Source organism: Cyprinus carpio, chromosome B1 (genome assembly GCF_018340385.1).
Source record: "Cyprinus carpio isolate SPL01 chromosome B1, ASM1834038v1, whole genome shotgun sequence".
Lineage (NCBI taxonomy): Eukaryota > Metazoa > Chordata > Actinopteri > Cypriniformes > Cyprinidae > Cyprinus > Cyprinus carpio.
In genome coordinates, this window is record NC_056597.1 from 19903086 (window position 1) to 19920421 (window position 17336).

Sequence of the window (17336 nt, forward strand, 5' to 3'; positions counted from 1 at the left end):
GCGGCTGTGACAGCCGTGTGCTAATTGAATATGACGAACTGTTCTCCGGTTCACCTCTCGCCACCTCGGGACTGCACAGCCAGCGATGAGAGACCGAGAAGGAGATTTCGCGATTTAGCCGCCTTTTGAAGTGCAAGGCCGACGGTGAAAACCTAGCCGCTAATGCTAGCGCGCATCGTGGAAGGCCCTGTCTGTCTGTCTGCGTCTGCTGGAGACGGTAAAGTAATACCACATGTGAGAGGAACGCCGAGTGAAGAGCCTCTTGACCACCCATCGCATATGATGATACCAGGTGTCCCGCGCTTTGTTCTCTTTGTGCGTGTACCTTCATTATATAAAAAAGCGCCCTGACAGGGATGGGCTCTGAAAAATCTGCACAGCAGATGCCATTGTGCACGGGGTGAACACCCACCGTTGTCCCACGATAGGACCCCTTCTGTTTGTAATTAGAATTCTTGTCAACTCTTCTTCCTTTCATATATGGGTCAATGACATGACACTCATTTTTGTCCGAATCTATTAGGTTAAAAACAAGAAAAGAAAAAAAGCGTACATTAAAATGCAGTTCATACGAAAAAAAAAACAAAACAAAAATAAAATAACAGCTGGAATAAAACTAATTTCATAATTAAAAAAAAAAATCATACCTATATAAAACATTATTATTATTATTCATTATATGTATTGCTTTTATTATTCATTAAAGTTAAGTTGTGTACAAGAAAGATTTAGACTTAGTAGAAACTGGATGAATTTTGTCACTTATCTTTAAACACTATGAATATCATTTAAAAATGTTTTCAATATTATTAATTTGAAGATTATTTTTTAAAAACCTTAGCAAGCCATTTTGTTGTCGTGACAGGACTGCATAAGATCATGATTGTGTCAAGGTCATTTGTTAAACACACACACACACACACACACACACACACACACACACACACACATTTGGACCTTTTTATGAAAATGAAATAAAGCCCTTTTTCAGTTGTTCTTAATTTTAATTGAACCACATTCCATGGAGGTGTGACAAAATGACAATTTTGTCTAGGCAAAAGTGTTTTGACTGCATCATACCACTGCAGGGCCTTTCAGAAATTGGTACTGGGATGTTGAATAGGCTGTCGCGGATCACTGAAAACCCAGAGTAGTTTATAAGCAAAACCTAAATCATAAGATGTTGCTTATCTTGTAAAACCAGCTGAGGCTCGTTTTGAGAAGAGGAATACTCTGCATAGCCAAACTACGTGAAAACTGTAGGCCTATAGGTATTTTATCAACATCATGCATCCAAACTGGTCAGCTTAGCCTAACTGTGATAAGAAATACTGTAATTTCTCAAAGTAGCCTACTTGGAAAAAATAATACATATAAAATTATATATATATTCACTATATATTCAATTATATATATATATATATATATATATATATATATATATATATATATATATATATATATATATATATATATATATATATATGCCTATATATTACACTGAATGGTTTAATTTTTACTTAAGTGAATATGTTTGCTACAAATATATTTTTTCTCTTTCCTATATGTGTGAAATAGAAATTTCAGGAATACCTTTAACAAAAACAGAATTGTATTTAGATAGCTAAAGTCAGAAACAGATAAAGCTGTGCAGAACTTTTTCAACTGATATATACATATGTCACCATGCTCTTCTTTTGCAAAGCCTAGTGCAGCAGTGTGTTTGTGTCTGATCTGTGCAGCTGACTGGTTGGGGGTGGGTGGAGGGGAATGAAGGTACTTGGTTGTATCCACCATGTAATGTTCATTTATCTGCTCCCACATTTGTGGCTGCTCTCCCAGTGGTCCTAATGCCTACACTGGCACATTGGGAGGTTAACATTCAATGCCGTCCTTTGTTGAATCACCCCACCAGTGTTGCCTCTGTATACATTTGTCACACATTTCAACAGCAAAAACTGAAGTGATGCGAACCTTGAAGAAAGGGGGGACCCGGTTTAGAATAGGACATTGCATTTGTGTGAAATTCTGTAAATGGGAGAACAGAGGATTGGCCTCAGAGCACCTTTTCTAAAGGGGAAATAGTTTTGTGATACTTATTTTTTATGCATATAGGTCTAGATTTGCCAAAGCACGTGTGAATTTAGTTAATCTCTCATTGTGCTTTATTTTAGAAGTTTGTGACAGAAAGGCATCCTCTTTCCAATGCAAGTCCCACTGATTTGATCCTTTACAGAAAACCAAACTGATTACCACACATTACTGCTCAGTAATTCCATGGCGGATTACATTTGAGTTAAGCAGTGCTGGTTTGTGATCGCAGTGATGATGCCTGTGCATGCATGCGTGCGCGCGTGCGCACAACAGAAACACATGTCAGCTATGTGTGTACAAGCACACCGCAGTTTGTAAGCATCGAGAGCTGTAGTGTTGTGACGCGAATAGCCCCTGAACCGCTGGCCCCCACCCACGGCGTGTTCTAATAGGATTACCAATCACTTAGCTCCTATATTTGCATCCTTTAGTCCTATTCAGGGTCACTGGCCTCTTCCGCTCTCCTTTGATCAATGATGCACGTTCGCCTCTGGTCAACTAGGGCACAAACCGAGACAACCAAGGGAGGTTGTGAAATTTGTGCTGGTGTCAGAACACCGGCGATGCAGCAGGCTTTTCCTGTCCTCAATCCCATGGCCTTCGCCTTTTCTCTTGCTTTTTCTTGCCATTTCGCAGCACATCCTCTCCCTCTTCAATTTTCATTGAAAATTGGCTGACATTCTCTTATCTTTATCTAAAGTTCTATGTTTCTAGTGTTGCAGCTACCCTACTAAATAATCTCCATAGTTTCGGCTTTTATCGCTTTCATTTGCATATATATTAAATACATGTAGCTGCAGGGCAGAGTGTACTGAGCACGCGCCAATCTCAGCTGCCTTTTGTTTTAGCAAAGCACCTGCTGAACGAAGCAAAGCGGTTTTGAATGCGTGCGATATATATTTTCACAAGGTAATGGCAATGTAATTATGGTCCTCGCAGTAAATGTGTTATATAGTGTGGACTGAACATTTTTATTTGGCCCACATCCGCATACGGAGTAGCCTAGATAAATTAATTTAAAGCGAACAAGAAAAAATAGCATTTTTAAAGATATAAACACTAGAACTTTAAAATCCCTAGACGTTAGTAAACGACTAGTAAAATCAACCTGACAACAATGACAAATAGCTTAGTTTGAACACCCTTTCAGTCATAGTCTAAGGCTATGGCTATAGAATAGCCCTTGAAATTAGCCTGTGTTTAATGCTGATGTGATCAATCACTTTACTGTTTCATTTTGAGCCTAAAAAAATTACAAAAAAAGGGATGCAAGCTTGTTATCTGAACAAATTAATAATATTTATTGTTTTATTTGAATGATGCGTAAACAACTAGCTTGCACCGCATTATGATATAAAATCTTTACATAAGATTAGGTAAAAACACCAGATTGTAAGGACATAAAAAGCTTAATAAGGTAGAAATCTATAGTGTAGGCTTACATGTCTTATTACTTGTCAGTATAACCGGGCCTTAAGAGGTTTATATTATTTTTTATTTAGATGGTCGGAAAATAATTTCCAAGATTCACATTGAAAATCTCGCTGTTATCAATTGATTTGCAATAGCACTGCAAGTTGAAAGACATGGGCTTTATTTTCTATTTTTGTACAATTTAAAATGCATAATGATATAAGCCCTATTCACATAACATTTTATTAAATGTACAAAAAAAACACGAGGGATTGGCTCGTGCTAAAGCAAATTAATTTCAAGTAATGAATGCTGCAATAATTGTAATGAAATAACCCCATCGTTCTAACCTGTTTACATAAGTAATGTCAGTTGGTTTATGGCATTTAATATTTAATGTACAGGTGTTTTAGAAATGGCGTGTAATTAAATCCACTCAATATAATGCGCAGCAGTTCTATTAGCAGCAGAATAATTAAAAATAAAAGCTGCCTACGGGCTCCTGTGGTGGAAAACCCCTCGAATTCCACGGGGAATGGCAAAATATTTATTAATTCAACGAATTCTTTACTTTAAAGAATGACAGGGATTATTTTATAGTCTATTCTATATTATAAGAGTGAAAGAAAGCAGATTTAAGTCATTGAATTCCCTGATTATATCATTTGTAACAAGCTATGTTTAGAAATTTGGAGAACTCCAAAACATAAAAAAAGTGTAGGCCTATCAATAGATTTATGTCTGACCAATTTACCATGTTTTGCAATATAGTCATAGTGAAAAGTATTTGTGATTCAATAAATAAATAAATAAAGGCCTGTTGCCATATTAACATGTTTATGACATATTTATGACAACCAAGCAAGCAAGCATTCCTATATCTCTGTTCACGACCTACATGATCTTGGCTTAATATTTAAGAAATAGGCGAAATAATGTAAAGCATATAGTTGTGCAATAACAATTGTCGAGCAATTTTATGCAGAAAATCGGCAATTAAACGGGAAAAGATTTGTGGCCCTACTTCTGCAACATATTCTGATGACTAATCGTCCAAATATTCAAGCAGCACCAGCACAACACCAGTCCCACACGCTTATAAATAACAGTCTCTTAACATGAGCTGACCAAAAATTTTTTACTGACAACACTATATTCCAAAAACAATTTATTCTGACCAATAAGTGATGATAAACCTCTGATATAAACTCGTTCTTTTTATAGACATCTCAAAGTCAAAATATCACATTTTAGATAGGCAAGGCCTTTCGGTTGATGTCAAAAATTTGAGGGTCTAGCCTGTGAACTTTGACTGTTTATTATTATTCCTTTTGTTGTTGTTATTGTTGTTGTTCTTCATATGGGGTAAGCCTTCAGGAGTAACTATGCTAATTAACCATAACAAATTAAAAGTCTCGTCCCAACAATACCTGGACACCGGTGTTTAACAGCGCAGTTTACATTTGTAATCATTGCATTATACTTTAAGACAGATTTTCTCGAAAATCGTCCCGTCTTACTGTTTCAGTCACAACTGACTTGTCAAAATACAAAAAAAATAAAAAAATAAAAAATACGGGTACATTGAACGCAATGCATTAACCATATATACAATAATAAGAGTATTTTTGTTATTTGCGCTGTTAAACCCCTCGGTTGAAATGATTGTATAAAACTGTAAACACATTGCTCATGGTCTGCGCGTTTGATGATTACGTTTCATGTAAATATAAACACATGGTTATTATTCACCCAGATAATTTTGTAATAATGTTCACAGCTCACAGGACGTCAACATTTGTTAAGCTAACATTTCGCAAGAGATTCTTTATTGCCCACAAAACGCAATGTCTAAGCTGTTTTGTGTTAAAATAATACGTAAACTATTCAGAGAGAATGTCGTGTTTTGAAACATCCACGATTTTGTTTTGACTGCTTAACTTGACCTTTTAACCTCGACGGGAGAGTTTCTTGAATCTGTTCTTTGATCCTTAGACAGACTCCTGCACACTGCCTCGCCAAGACAACCAGAAGCCGAGCGCTTTTCTGCATTGCTGAAGTCAGATGTGTGACGGCAACATGAGAAGACTATTTTTATGGTTGGTAAACTACATTCAAACAGTTCATTAAAATAATCTGTGGTCAAACACATGAGATACATTGGGGCTAGTTCTGATAGCCTACTATGAGCGAATCCTTCGAATACCGAAATTAATACGTGGAATCATGAGCCTTTACATGGAAAAATATATATCTGAATGTGTCTAAGCATGCCGTTCCTTAGGGTGGAAGATTAATCAGATATTGCCTCGTCTTACATCAAATAAAGTCTGGCAGATTCGCAGAGCACAGCTACTTTAATAGTCTATTATTGTCATGCGCAGAATTTTGCTTTAAGTCAATAGCTTGCATCAGAATGAATGCTGTCCAATCTTAAAATTAGAAAAGCAAGGGAAAAAAAAAGTTCCACGATATGTTTTCATTTGGAATAATAACGTTTTTTTACTAGACTGCAAGCCATGCTTAAATGTATCGCATATATACATTACCTAAATTTAAAATGCCTTTATAAGTTCAATTCAACTTTTGTTTTATACTCCAATGTGTATTAAAATGACAAACATATTAGGCCTAAACCTTAAAACAATCTGACCTCTGAAGAATTCTCTCAATATTAGTAATATCTTCCATCATTGCAATGCGTTAGCCTACATATACGTAGCCTAAAACATTTTATTATTACAGTGTAACCACAACCCACTGCCTCGGTTAGAAAATTAGAGTAGCGTAGAAAAACATCGTTTTGTGATATATTTATTAATTAAAAAAAAAAAATCTCAGGGGTTTGGGAAAACTACAAGTCATCGTAGCGTTTAAATAGCTACAGATCTTGTAGGCTAATTGAGATTTTGTAGACTAGGAAAAAAAAGTAAAGAAAAAAAAAAAACAATGGCACATTCTACCTTTTTTTATTTCAGACAACATAATCTGAACATATTAAAATCTTTGGCTTGAAGCGTTGGTTCAGTCACGCATTTGAAGAACTGTGAGATAAGGGATTTAAGAGACAGGGCTATCACAAAAACTCTAACAAGCCTGACACTTAGGCCTACTGGAACGGTGAGCAACCACATGGGGAAAAGGAGAAGAAACGTTAGAAATATTCAGCAAGTAAGGAGCAATATAGACATCCCCTTACCTGGAATTAAATATACACATCTTACAGTTTTGGCTATATATAAATTTTCATAGTGTTCGTATTTAGATGCATGTCCATATACTGTATGATAAACAGAAATTTGCTTAAATATCGTATCTTCGTTTCGCAGAATTCGAAGACATTTCCTTTTTCATTTGAGTCATAAAAAATATGAAAAATCACTTTTGTCGGCGTCAGCGTCCATGGCCTTTTTAGGAGAGAAGCCGGGCCATTTTTATTCGCTATCGTCTTTATCTTCTTGAACTGTTGTTGTGGAATGGTTGTAGAGTCCTTGAGCCATGAGCTGAAGAGCGAGGCCGTTCTTATAGCCAGTGGCCTTTTTGATTTTGGCCCTCTTATTCTGGAACCAGATTTTTATTTGCGACTCATTGAGGTTGAGTTCCTGGGCCAGCGACTGTCTCCGCTGCTCCGTAATGTACCGATTCGCCTGAAACTCGGCTTTAAGTCTCTGCAGCTGTTCAGCCGTGAAAGCGGTTCTCGGTCGCTTGTCTTCCTTCTCGCTTTTCTTCTTTTTCAATTTTCGTGTCCTTGGGCCTAGTGTAGAAACAACAATAAAACGAAGACATAAATATCATAAAGCAGCATGAACAATAGCCACACACCTGACGCAGAATGCCTTGGCAGGTAAGTGAAACGATTGATGCGATGTTAACATTGGGGCCTATACTGACACTGCCGAAGCTACTGGAAAAGCTATTTTTGATGCACTCTCTTCAGAAACGTCGATAACGAATTCATACTGCAGTTCATTATACGACAGCGCTTGTCTCTTTCATATTGCATTAAACAATAGGTGTTTGCAAAGAAACATCACAATGCGTGTTTCTAATCTATGTAAAACGATTGACCTTAGCTGACATGTGCATGTACAATTGCCAAGAAGGCCAGGAAACAAAATGCTGCTGAACTAATAGTTTTAAAACGCAAATAGCAGCGAACTTTAAAATGCATAAGATATTTATTCTTAAGCAATTCATATGTATACCTGCAAAGTAGGCCTCAGTCCTCGATTGTCACACCCAGCGAAAATAGCGGGAAAGCCGAACGAGGCTTTATGTGAGTCTGCTTATTCTTACTAAAGCTATTTATCATTTTCTGAAATTTTAGTTTGCATTGAATTCACAGAGTGAAAAGTGAACCATGTAAACCAACATTATCTCCAATAATGGCTTTTGTAGGCTACATTACATTTTTGGGCTAGTATAGGCTATAGCTATTATTGCACGCGTCTTAGACAAAATGACAACTTGTCGACACATCAGTAGTAGGCCTAGCCTATATTTCGCCCTGTTTTCCACAATAATGGCATATCGAGCTCTTAAGTTCGAAATCACCGTGTTATTGTCAGTCACACAGAAAAAGAAAATCGATAGGTTAATCAGTTTTTGTTGTTCTATGGCCTCGCTCTTTATAAAACAGGCAAGGGATTGGGTAAGTAATAAACTGTTATTTTGATATGAATTTCTAATTAATAAAACGTTTTAAAATGCAAATCACTGTGTCAAATATAATCGAAAGACAGGGACAATGTACAACTTATTTACCTCTGCATATGAGCAGTTAATTGCAAAAGTGTTTACAGAAAATAAGCCAAAATTATATTTTTACATATCGACATTATTACATGTGTATGCCTTCGTTCTGCTCAGTTGAAACAACTGTTCTGTTATTGGTCTGCAAATAGTTTTATTATATATTTATTTATTTATTTACCTTTAATACGTCCATGAATAATGCAGCTCCTAAGCAAACCCATACATGCAAAGTAGGTGCAATTTAAAAAAAAAAAAAAAAGAGCAAAAGCTAAAGACCTGTTAACAGCATATTTTGCAAAGCAAACCTATCACCACGCACGTGGTATTACACTCACGTCAAGAAAACTATTTTCTGCATTAACAATCAACAACTGAACAGAACCCTAAGTCTTTCCTTCAGGAAACTGCACTCGGATGATCGAAATTCTGTGAAAGTCCAGTGTCTGATAGCTCAATCAGTAAGTCAATCAGTGAAGTCAATCAAAACATCTTTTCCAACAGCCTAGCTGACTTTGTGTCAGGTATGCACTGTAAAATGTTTTGTCAGAAAATGTAGCCTACTTCATGTGATAACCGCCAAATGAACCGGCTTTATTCAAGCCAAGCAGATTATTTAAAATTATTGAAATCTAAATGATTATATTGAGTTTACGGGTCTGAGCAGATAGAAATAGCACCTAAAGGTATAGGAAGTGCACACAATGTGATTAATGTAAGGATATTCATAATATTCAACAAAATCTACCCTTTCGGCTGACCCTTTACTGGTTTGTCACACAAGAAATAGCCTATCTGTTTAATATCTATCGAATATCCTAAAATCATTTCACTACAAATAGCCTAAAGCTAGCAGCATTAGGTCATCGTAAATTTAAAGAAGAACGCCACAAAACAATGTTGATTATGCCTTATATCACGGAACTTCTTCTTTTCTTTCCTTCATTAAGTTTAAGCTATTTGTATTAACATTATAAACACAAATACTTTTAGATTAACACATACAACCCATGGACTAAGATAAATGAAATGAAACAGTAAAAAGATTCATAACAACAATAACAAAAGAAACTGTGGATAGCGAAATATTTTAAACAAATTACTATTATCTAAATATTAATCTATAAATATGATCTACATTTTTCACATTAGCACAGTTAAGTAGCCTAGTATTCCCCTTTTCTATTGACGGTAGGCTAGTTGGTGTTATAGAAGGCTACATTTATTATTTCGTATAGAATTAGCCTAGAAATTTAGAGGGCAACCAGAATTAGAATTTTGACGCCATAATGAACGTACTTTGCATTTCCGTTTTTCTTCAGAAACGGTTCAAGTGAACAAAATATGTTTCTACTTTGGTTTGCGGCCTAAGTGATAATTGTTCGCTCATCTGTTGAATATAAGCGATAGCTGCAGACGCTGCGTAAAACCAGTGAAATGACTAAAACTTAATGTAGGCTACCCAGTGATTACAAAAATAAACAAATAAAAAATGACAACCAACGATGCGCCCTCAAAAAAGTTTTACGCGCGCAGCGTCACTCGCTGTTTGTGAATCATGCAGTGCAATTAAGAAACTAGCGCCTTACCAGATGAGGGTCTGTCCGAGTACCTGGTGCAGTACACCCACGCAGGCCATAGTAAAGGCTGCGATTCTTTCGCTTGCGAAGTTCCCCCGTTAGTGTTCACCACCATTATCGACGTCGTATTCTCCCCGTACCTTGCTGTGGTAGTTCCATTTCCTTCGACAAGCTTTGCAGAGGTCTGCTTTGAGGATGGCGAAGAAGACGAGGACGAAGAAGTGCTGTCACTACTGCAGTTTGAATCCTGGCAAAGGCTGCTATTATGCGACGGCCTTATCGCCATAGGGTTAACATTCTCCCTACCCGAGGTTTGCGCACGGTCCCTACTCCCAAGATCTTTCTTGCAGCCGAAATCTGGCCTTAGAATATTGTCGATGAAAAAGTTCGTGGTTCTGTGGGCTTGCTGCGCAGCCTGGTGAGGTAAAATCGGAGGAGATGGAATATTGGGTGAGAGCGAGACGCTCTCAGACTCAGTCGAATCACGACTATTTTGATCCTTTTGCTCCTCCATGACAGCTGGATCGTGGTCTGCACACCAAAATTCCACTTGTTGCAAAGAGCAGTATCCGGATAGCACCAAACAAGAATGCAGTCTATAGTGTTAAAATAAAGGTAAACGAAATACCTTAAGAGAAGCGACTGTCATAGCATCGGAATGCTTTCCCCGATCAAGGCGTTTCAAGTGTCAAAACACACCCGTTATTCATGTCAGACAATACATCGCGCGATGCTCCGCAGTCCCTGACTCGCTGCCCCGTGTGACAGCTCGCGCTTAACAAACTCTTTCTAAAATCGCCGTGCCCCTCACATACTTTTTTCCTTAACCGGAAGCACGTGAGCGAGACACACGTGCAATGGACCAATGGGGTACCAACATCCTTGGTGTCACAAGCAGAGAACGTCCAATAGACTTTTAAAATCTTATGCAAATAGAGAACGGATGGATTTCCAAGACCAAATAAGCTGGCGAACATTAAATCCACTCTAATGAGGACTGGATGTTTCTGGATCGGCATTGCCTTTTGACAGAAAAAAAGATCTGATGGTGCAGCCATCAATTCATTATTTCAGTTGCTCGTTGTATTTATTTATTTATTTATTTATTTATTTATTTATTTATTTGTGTGTGCCAAAACTAGACACTAATAACATTGCGAATAGCTCTTTCTTGAGACCGTTAGTAGTGAAGGTAGGCGATAGGCGACGGAGTGAGGAAATATTATTCTGTGGGACAAGGTTATCAAGCAATGAAATTAAGGCTAAGAAACTGAATCTTCCAATGACACATTTAAGAATAATAATAGGCCTAATAATAATAATAATAATAATAATAATAATAATAATAATAATGTTTTCAATTAATTTAGTAAATTTATTATATTAGGGTAAATATATCCGGGATATTGTATAATAACATGTAAGGTATAGCTATAATTTAACTAATAATTGCAATAAAAGAACAACAACAACAACTTATTATCATTATTCTCTGCATTCGAAACGTATTAACCGCAGAGTAGCTCAAAAGTGGTCATTGTAAAAGTATGTAGGTTAATTGTTACCTTAAGTAGGCTATTATTTCTACCTGACCTAAGTCTTAATTAAACACTTTTGCTGGTCAGGTTAATTCAGCCATGTTAAATAATATTTAGTTTTGAATAAAAACAAATGAATCACGTTCAGTTTACATTTTTGCAGTGTAGCCTATAAGACAGTTTCCTGCTTTAACAATCCGTTTGCATGAAATTATACCTTTGTCCTTAAAAACTGATTCACACATTACGTCAGCACAAAAAAGAAAGAAAGAAAGAATGAAAGAAAGAAAGAAAGAAAGAAAGAAAGAAAGAAAGAAAGAAAGAAAGAAAATGTTGCAGCAAACGTAGCTACAAATCACAGTATCTTATAACAAGCAGGACAAGGACGTGTTAATAAGTAAATGGCTTAAACGTGAGCAAAGAGCTCCGTCAAATTAATAGGCCTGGATGCTTTACGCCAAAAAACGAAGAAGGAACGCACACAAAACATTTAGAACAATAATTAGCACAAACATGGAATTTTAGTAGCCTACATACAGCATTTATTCATAAAAAAACAGGTTGGGTTGAAATCTTTATTCGAAAAGCTCGAGTGGGTACTTAATAAATTTCTAATTAGGACACTATCAATATGCTATTTGAGCCAAGTAGCCATTGTGAGGCACGCTCCTTTTCAGGCGGTAAATTAGCACTCCAGCTCTTATCTCGGCTGCATGCGACGTCTTGAGAGGGGCTGCAAAAGATAATTTATAGGTTTTAATTAGCGCCCATTCCGCCTGATCAGCTTGGCGTTCATCACTAGCGACTGAATAAAAGCCGGTCAAAAGCACTGTCACTACCCGCTGGCAGGGCGCTTTATCAAGGTAAGCAGGGCCGTATTACACGAGGTGTAGAGGCGACGTAATTTCCCCAGTGCTGATAAAGCCCGTTGAATAATGCCGGAGTCATCCGAGACACCATTTTCTGAAATGACTTTATTGACGACTTAACGTCGGTAATTCATTTTACCCTTCACGTGTCGTACCTGGATTGGGTACAGTAATGGGATGATGAATGTGGCAACGGGCCGCACCTCGCATTATTGAATGTAATACACACGCCCTTCTCTAAACGTCTCAAAAATCATGTAAAAATCGAAGTTGTAACTATTTTAATTTCATTATGGACAGGTTGAAATATTGTTCGGTCTTGAATAGCTCTGTTGCAATGATAGCTCGCGGGATATTGAATTACTCTACATAAAATAGGCTGGGCGCTCACAGCGAGGACCTGACAACACAATGGGATATTCGTGAATAAACAATCGTATTTGATATATAAAAACAGGGAACACACGTGACACCAATGATTATCAAAACGCACCTGAAAGCATAAAAAATTCTGCTCAGCCATATGCATTACTGCTCGGGCTCACAGATCGTCAGTGAATTTTACCCCCGTTTCATCCCAGGTGTGTTTTATGGATTGCTTTAGTTGTGCTATTTTTCAGAATTGTTATAGCAAATTAGTTAATAGCATAATTGCCTTCATTAAAATATGAAAAATCCGCCGCTGCATAAAATAATAAGCCGCCTCGTCCTGCAAAATAAATCAATGAGAAACGCTGCCAGTTGTATTTACTATTTCAATTAACACAGAAACAGCTAAGGTGGATGTTTATAGGCTACATAATGAAACATGTAGCATATATAGCCGAAACATATAAAAGTGAGATGATGATTTCGGTTTTTCACTTTTTTTTTCTTTCTTAACCCGCAGACTGTTGTCGTTTAACCAGCAACTTTTACACATGTCATCATATAGGACTATACAACAGCTACTATTGTCCAGTTCAGTTTTTGTCCTCTAGTAAGAGGCTGGTGCAAATTGTCCAAAGTTGTCTTATCAGAGGTTGATTAACCTATATGAAATAGTTCTAAATAATTCTGAATCTTTCAACTGGACGTAGGTTTGATAATGATACGAAGGTGACAGTTTCTTGAAGAAAGTTGCAAGGTGCTTCTCTGGTTGTTTTGTTAGATGTTATTAATATTTGCATAGCATGGGTGTCTTGATTTTACTGTATCGTACACTCAGTTATTTGCATTGCTTGACTTGAGTTATGTAAAACAGGTCGTTTGTATACTTTAATTTCGCATAAAAATAAAAGGCAAAGTTTCACCTTAGGCAGTGGCTCACAATAACGATGTAACGAAAAAAAAATTAAGCGCGTTAAATTTATTATTACTATTTCTGTTTAGCTTAAATATGTCTCTGTTATTAATTTTAGCCAATATACGGGGTTTACAGGACACGTTGCTATCTGGTATAGGTGAAAATAGGCTACCCTTATTATTTGAATCATTAGACCAATTATAAATATAGCCTAAGTTTGACTTCATCATAAGCGATCTGCATTAAAGTGACGTAGGCTATCGTATTTATAACGTTAGGCTTATTAATGTCCTTATAGCCTAAATGATAGTTCACCATTTGGTATTTTTATTTCATGTTTTTGCATTTCACATGCTAATAAATTCATGTTAATCTGTAGGTCTACTGTGAATTTGTAAAACAGAGGTAACCCAATGAACGATGGCCTGCTGCATGTCAAAAGGTGTCGTTTTTTTTCATCAAGTGGTTTTCTACAATTACATGAACGCCTCCCAATGGATGTTCTGCGTACAACAGGGAGAGATCGGATGAAAAAAAAAAAAACCCTTGATCAAGGCACAAACATGAATAGCCTACATCTAAATAGCCTACTTATAGGCCTACAGTACATATACAAATGAATACAACACTACCAAACTACCAAAGAACAGCAACAAGTTGGCTTCTTTTTAGTATTTTAGTAATTTATCTGTTTTTAATTAAATGTAGGCTATAAGAGTAGACATTTTTGATGCAACAAACGGTTTCCGACTGCGATTTTCGATCTACTGGACACAAATAATAATAATAGTAATAGTAATAATTATTATTATCATAAACAAAACAAAACAAAACAAAAGTTCCCATTTCCCGAATATTTGTATCCGAAAAGCGTAAAATTGTCCTTCAACAAGATCATGCCATTTCGTCCTCTTGGAACAACATTAAAAAATCTATCACATGATATAAAAAAGTTGTCACAGAATAACTATCAACTGTATAGATAGAACCTTTTTGTTTTTTAAGTAAAAATTTTAAAAAAGTACACAACATTAAAAAATCTATCACATGATATAAAAAAGTTGTCACAGAATAAGAACATGTGAATAACTCAATTTTTTTGACAAAAATTACAGATAGAACCTTATAATTCCAAGGGGGCGAATTTTGGCGAACCCTGACTGCCATCTTGTGGTCAAGGTAATAACGTCCACATGAAGAGGACAAACTTTTCGACAGGTCAATGTTTGGGCTCAAGAACATTTTAAGCAGTGTTGGGACGCATTAGATGTAACGCATTAGATGTAATGTGAGTTCCGTAATCTCACATCACATTAGATGTAACGCATTAGATGTAATGTGAGTTCCGTAATCTGATTACCTTTTTCAAGTATCTAGCAAAGTAACGCATTACTTTTAAATTTACAAGAAAAATACAGTGGTGTGAAAAAGTGTTGGCCCCCTTCCTGATTTCTTTCTTTCTTTTTTTTTTTTTTTGCATGTTTGTCACACTTTACTGTTTCAGATAGTCAAACTAATTTAAATATTAGTCAAAGATAACACAAGTAAACACAGCATGCAGTTTTTAAATTAAGTTTTTTTTATTAAGGGAACGCAATATCCACAACTACGTGGCCCTGTGTGAAGAAGTGTTTCCCCGCTGTTAAAACTGTGGTTTATCACACCTGAGTTCAATTTCTCTAGCCACACCCAGATCTGATTACTGCCACACCTGTTCACAATCAAGAAATCTCTTAAACAGGACCTGCCTGACAAAGTGAAGTAGACCAAAAGATCCACAAAAGCTAGACATCATGCCGAGAGCCAAAGAAATTCAGAAACAAATGAGGAAAATAAAAAGGAAATAACTGAGATCTATCAGTCTGGAAAATGTTATAAAGCCATTTCTAAAGCTTTGGGACTCCAGCGAACCACAGTGAGAGCCATTATTCACAAATGGCAAAAACACAGAACAGTGGAGAACCTTCCCTGGAGTCGCCGGCCGACCAAAATTGCCCCAAGAGCACATAGCGACATCTCATCCACGAAGTCACAAAAGACCCCACAATAACATCCAAAGAACTGCAGGCCTCACTTGCCTCAGTTAAGGTCAGTGTTCATGACTCCACCAAGAAAGAGACTGGGCAAAAATGGTCTGCATGGCAGAGTTCCAAGACGAAAACCGCTGCTCAGCAAAAAGACCATAAAGGATCGTCTCAGTTTTGCCAGAAAACATCTTGATGATCCCCAGGACTTTTGGGAAAATACTCTGTGGACTTACAAGACAAAAGTTTAACTTTTTGGAAGCTGTGTGTCCCATTATGTCTGCCGTAAAAGTAACACCGCATTTCAGAAAAAGAACATCATAGCAACAGTAAAATATGGTGGTGGTAGTGTGATGGTCTGGGGCTATTCTGCTGCTTCAGGACCTGGAAGACTTGCTGTGATAAATGGAACCATTAATTCTGCTGTTTACCAAAAAATCCTGAAGGAGAATCTAGCCATCTGTTTGTGACCTCAAGCTGAAGCGAACTTGGGTTCTGCAGCACGACAATGATCCAAAACACCCCAGCAAGTCCACCTCTGAATGGCTGAAGAAAAACACAATGAAGACTTTGGAGTGGCCTAGTCAAAGTCCTGACCTGAGTCCTATTAAGATGCTGTGGCATGACCTTAGAAAGGTTGTTCATGCTCGAAAACCCTCCAATGTGGCTGAATTACAACAATTCTGCATAGATGAGTGGACCAAAATTCCTCCACAGCACTGTAACAGACTCATTGCAAGTTACCGCAAACGCTTGATTGCAGTTGTTGCTGCTAAGGGTGGCCTGACCAGTTATTAGGTTTAGGGGGCAAACACTTTTTCACACAGGGCCATGCAGTTTTGGATTTTGTTTTCCCTTAATAATAAAAACCTTCATTTAAAAACTGGATGTTGTGTTTACTTGTGTGTTATGTACTAATTAAACTAATGAAATTTGTTTGATGATCTGAAACATTAAAGTGTGACAAACATGCAAAAAAAATAAGAAATCAGGAAGGGGCCCAACACTTTTTCACACCACTGTATATGAGTTACTTTTTCAAATAAGTAGCCTAATATCAGTTACTTTGTTTTCCCATTTACTGACTCAGAATATGATGCAAACCTGCAATTATTAAATGTGTTAAATAACACAAATATTCTCCCATAAATAACCAATGTATTTGCTGCTGGCACTCAATGATCCATTACAACCATAAAAGCAAAAAAGGGCTTAGATCTATACATTTTCGAGAAATATAACTTTTTTTATATTAAAAACAAGCAAGTAGCCCAGATAAGGAAAAAGTAATGTAACACCTAAAAGTAATGTAACACACATTACTTTCATAAAAAGTAACTAAATAAAGCAGTTAGTTAACTTTTTAGGGAGAAACGCAATATTGTAATACATTAATTTTAAAAGTAACTTCACCCAACACTGATTATAAGCGTTAAAATGGACCAAATACACATTTACTTGTACAAGCATCATAAGCATTTTTGTAAACATTTATTTAAAACATCATAGCCTGCATAATTTACGCAGACATCTTTTAAATATAAAACATTTTCCTAGTTTAATCTCTTGAATGAACACTGAATATCTGGGAGTATTTATTTTTACATTATACTTATTTAGTCTTCACATGAAACTTAACGTTTTTGTGCTTGAACAATAGACTAATTACAAAAATAACATTATCAAGGGATTACAAACAAATTCATGAAATAATTATCAACAATAGATAAATTAAACATAATTAACAGAAGAAACACATGAACAAACTGAAAATAGTTATA

At 36.5% G+C, this 17336-nt stretch overlaps 1 protein-coding gene across 2 annotated transcripts; it reads right to left on the bottom strand.

The window, feature by feature from the left end:
* Window positions 1-6460: 6460 nt before the first annotated feature.
* On the bottom strand, window positions 6461-10632 carry LOC109071095 (homeobox protein engrailed-1-B-like). 2 transcript variants are annotated; one of them, XM_019087565.2, is made up of 2 exons: window positions 9849-10632; window positions 6461-7273 (listed from the first exon to the last, which is right to left on the bottom strand). In XM_019087565.2, the coding sequence occupies exons 1-2, from the start codon at window positions 10351-10353 to the stop codon at window positions 6942-6944; spliced, it is 837 nt and encodes a 278-aa protein (XP_018943110.1). In that variant the 5' UTR covers window positions 10354-10632; the 3' UTR covers window positions 6461-6941. The 2 variants fall into 2 exon arrangements, with proteins under 2 accessions (XP_018943110.1, XP_018943111.1); XM_019087566.2 differs by having other exon boundaries at window positions 6461-7261; window positions 9849-10630.
* Between the last annotated feature and the right edge of the window lie 6704 nt (window positions 10633-17336).

Coding starts and splice junctions, on each gene's coding strand:
- LOC109071095 (XM_019087565.2), bottom strand. CDS start 10,353: ATGGAGGAGCAAAAGGATCAAAATAGTCGTGATTCGACTGAGTCTGAG. Junction 7,274..9,848: donor CTCGGACAGACCCTCATCTG/GTAAGGCGCTAG, acceptor GTTTTATTGTTG/TTTCTACACTAGGCCCAAGG.